We start from the raw sequence: 3,575 nt of genomic DNA on the forward strand, positions 1-3,575 counted from the left end.
GGACATGTCTTGTTTTGAACATGTCTTGTCTTGGACGCGTCTTGTTTCGGACATGTCTTGTTTTGAACATGTCTTGTCTTGGACGCGTCTTGTTTTGGACATGTCTTGTTTTTGACACACCTTGTTTTGGACAGGTCTTGTTTTGGACATGTCTTGTTTTGGACATTGTTACCTTAACCTTCAGGGTGTTGACAGGAAGTTTGTCCAGGGAGACAGTGAGAGGGAAGATCACTTCGTCTGTCAGAACCACCGGCTCGTCCAGAGGAGACTGAAACAAGCCAAGAGAAGAAAATCTACAGAACTCGTCTTATTTTGTCCATCTTCTCTGAGAATCCTGTAAACAGTTTAACTTTAGACAATCAGCTCTAAAGCAAGAACTGGATCAGAACCTTGATCCATATGTGTTGGTCTTTATGATGAAAACTTAGCAGAGTGTCTCAGATGTCAGAGTAAAGGTTTTTCTAAACTGGAAGTTCTTCAGTCTAAAGGTGAAAACACGAACTGAAACAACCGTTTCTCTGACTTTGATCCTTGAGCAGCTGCTGTTTAATAGATCCAGAGACCAGGCTGTAGGACGTTCCTCGGTTCTGTGGGTTCAGGGTTCTACTGTAGGTCTGACCTACTAATGAGCCAGAAACATTTCCTGGATGGGATTTCACAGCACCTCCAGCTACTCTATTATTTGAAGGAGACAGACCTGTGAGCTGTTGTGTACCTGAACAGGTGCCCTGCGGAACTCCCTGGAGGTGGTCCCAGACGAGTTGTGGATGAGCAGTGGTTTGCAGTCCCTGAAGCTCCGACAGCGAGAGTCTACCCTGCTGCCCAGCGCTGCGATGGCTGCCTCCGCCGCAGCCATGTAATCGTCCTCGCCGTCCTCATCCCCGCTGATCTGGTAGTCTTGGTGGTGCTGGTTACTGCGGTGCCGGCTGCTGTCGCCTGGACTCACGCTGGCCACAGCACACAGGGTACCGGCCAGCTCCCTCCACGCACGACAACTGACAGATTCTGACCCGAAACCTGCAGGAACTCCATCAGCACCATCTGCAGGCAAAAGGACATCATGGACTCTATTTTTATAAAACATGTTTGAAAATGGGCGGCACGGTGGTGCAGCTGGTAGAGCTGCTGCCTCTCAGCGAGCAGGTCCCTGGTTCAAACCCCGGTCCAGGGACCTTTCTGGGTGGAGTTTGCATGTTCTCTCCGTGCTGCGTGGGTTTTCTCCGGGTGCTCCGGTTTCCTCCCACAGTCCAAAAACATGCATGTTAGGCTGATTGGTAACTCTAAATTGTCCCTAGGTGTGAGAGAGAGTGTGAATGGTTGTTTGTCTCGTTTGTCTCTATGTGTCCCTGTGATGGACTGGAGACCTGTCCAGGGTGTCCCCCGCCCCTCGCACAGTGATTGCTGGACATGGGCACCAGCGACCCCCGTGACCCAAAATGGAATAAACGGGTAAAGATAATGGATGGATGGATGCTTGAAAATGTATTTTCAGAGGAGGAGCTAAAACAAAAAGCCTTGCGTCATGACTTTATCTGATGACATCACTCCTTTGAACGTACGTATGTGTGGCAGTTTGAACATGTCAGGCACGAGTTCATCTGATTTAATTCAGAGATGTGGTACATGTGGTGGAACAAAATGATGTTCACAGGGTCCCAGTTACAGCCAACAATAAAATGTAAAAGAAAACAAAAACATCAAATAAATATACACTAAGCGCTAATAGCATAAAAATAATACACTGAACAGCAGCACGAACATGAGCATGAGTCTGTGTGAGCATGAATGAACACATCAACATGAAACAGATCAGCAGCAGCATGAAACAGATCAGCAGCAGCATGAAACAGATCAGCAGCAACATGAAACAGATCAGCAGCAGCATGAAACAGATCAGCAGCAGCATGAAAAAGATCAGCAGCAACATGAAACAGATCAGCAGCAGCATGAAGCAGATCATCAGCAGCATGAAACAGATCAGCAGCAGCATGAAAAAGATCATCAGCAACATGAAACAGATCATCAGCAACATGAATCTGATCATCAGCAACATGAATCTGATCAGCAGCAACATGAAACAGATCAGCAGCAACATTGAAACAGATCAGCAGCAACATGATGTGATTTTCCACAGTGATTATTCTAGTTATAGATTCATGAGTCTAACAGCCTCAGGGTAGAAGCTGTTCCTCAGTCTAGTGGTTCTACACTTAATGCTCCTCAACCTCCTTCCTGAGGGGAGTGGGGCAAAAAGTGTGTGTGCTGGGTGAGTGTGGTCCTTCATGATGCAGGTGGTCCTCTTCCTGCATCTGGAGGTGTAGATGTCTGTGATGGTGGGGAGACTGACTCCAACATCTTCTGTGCAGCCTTCACCACTCTCTGCAAAGCTTTTCTTTCTGCAGCTGTGCAGCCTCCATGCCACACATTGATGCTGGAGCACAGGATGCTCTCCACTGCACACCTGTAGAAGGAGGTGAGGACTGCAGCCTCGGCCCTCTTAATCCCAGCGACCAGCTCTTTCCTTGTCCTTCAGCTCCTGTGAGTTTCCAGACCTGCAGGCAGTGTTCCTGGCTTCCAGCAGGGTGCGTACCTCTGCGTTCAGCCTGTTCGTAACTTAACATCTGATGGTGGTGACGTCATCAGCACATTTACTAATGTACCCCAGGACTGAGGATGGGCCCAGAGGTGGTTCAGGTCTTAACAAAGTTTTCACTCCAAAGACCATTCTGGTCTCTGCTGGTCTCTGTCTTCAACTGGACCAAACTGGGTCCAAGAGGACAAAAAGACGAGAACCAAGGTGTTGTTACGGTCCAGTCAGAGTCCAGAACCTGAACATGGTGGGACCTGGACCAGAAGTCTTTTAGAACCAGGAGACAGAACCACTGAGGATTCTGGAGGAGGTTCGACTGGACCCAGAAGCTGATAAAGACCGGGTCATTTCTGATGAACCCAGGACCTGAAGGCGGGCGGGGTCTAATTGCTGGTCAGCAGCAGGTTCGGTTCTGATGGTTTCAGGACTCCAAAAAAATGAGGTGGTCCAGATGGTCTGGAACCGTTCGTTCTAAAACTGGCTGCTGATTTGATCGATGAGCTTTTAACTTGTATTTAATTTAATTTAATTTAATTTAATTAATTTAATTTAATTAAATTAATCTAAGCCTGATCACAAACAACGTTCCTGAAGTCTGGAAATCTGCTCAGGTTCTTCCGTTGGAACGAGGAGAACAATCGTGAGAAGGTACAGACGCGTCTGTAAATGTGTTCCAACAAAAGTGTTTGGAAAGTTGTTCTGAGGTCGACTGAAGCAATTCTTAGAGACAGAGTCTTTTAAATCCTTTCAGTCCCGCTTCAGTTAACAGCTCTGCTGATCAATTATTGATATGTCCAAGACGATTGATCAATTATTGATCCGTCCAAGACAATTGATCAATTATTGATCCGTCCAAGACGATTGATCAATTATTGATACGTCCAAGACAATTGATCAATTATTGATCCGTCCAAGACGATTGATCGTTTATTGATCCGTCCAAGGCGTTTGATCGTTTATTGATTTATCCAAGGCGTTTGATCGT

The 3,575-nt window shown here is 46.7% G+C and overlaps 1 protein-coding gene across 1 annotated transcript in view; it reads right to left on the bottom strand.

The window, feature by feature from the left end:
- Positions 1 to 3,575, bottom strand: part of trappc14 (trafficking protein particle complex subunit 14) — a 23,020-nt gene that overhangs the window by 15,588 nt on the left and 3,857 nt on the right. Inside the window, exons 2-3 of the mRNA XM_037687214.1 lie at positions 716 to 1,041; positions 173 to 268 (exon numbers count right to left, since the gene is read on the bottom strand). Of these exons, the coding sequence (XP_037543142.1) occupies positions 173 to 268; positions 716 to 1,041 (422 nt within the window). The remainder of the gene's footprint in view (positions 1 to 172; positions 269 to 715; positions 1,042 to 3,575) is intronic.

The sequence above is a fragment of the Nematolebias whitei genome, chromosome 14 (assembly GCF_014905685.2).
Source record: "Nematolebias whitei isolate Nwh7 chromosome 14, NemWhi1, whole genome shotgun sequence".
NCBI classification, from domain to species: domain Eukaryota; kingdom Metazoa; phylum Chordata; class Actinopteri; order Cyprinodontiformes; family Rivulidae; genus Nematolebias; species Nematolebias whitei.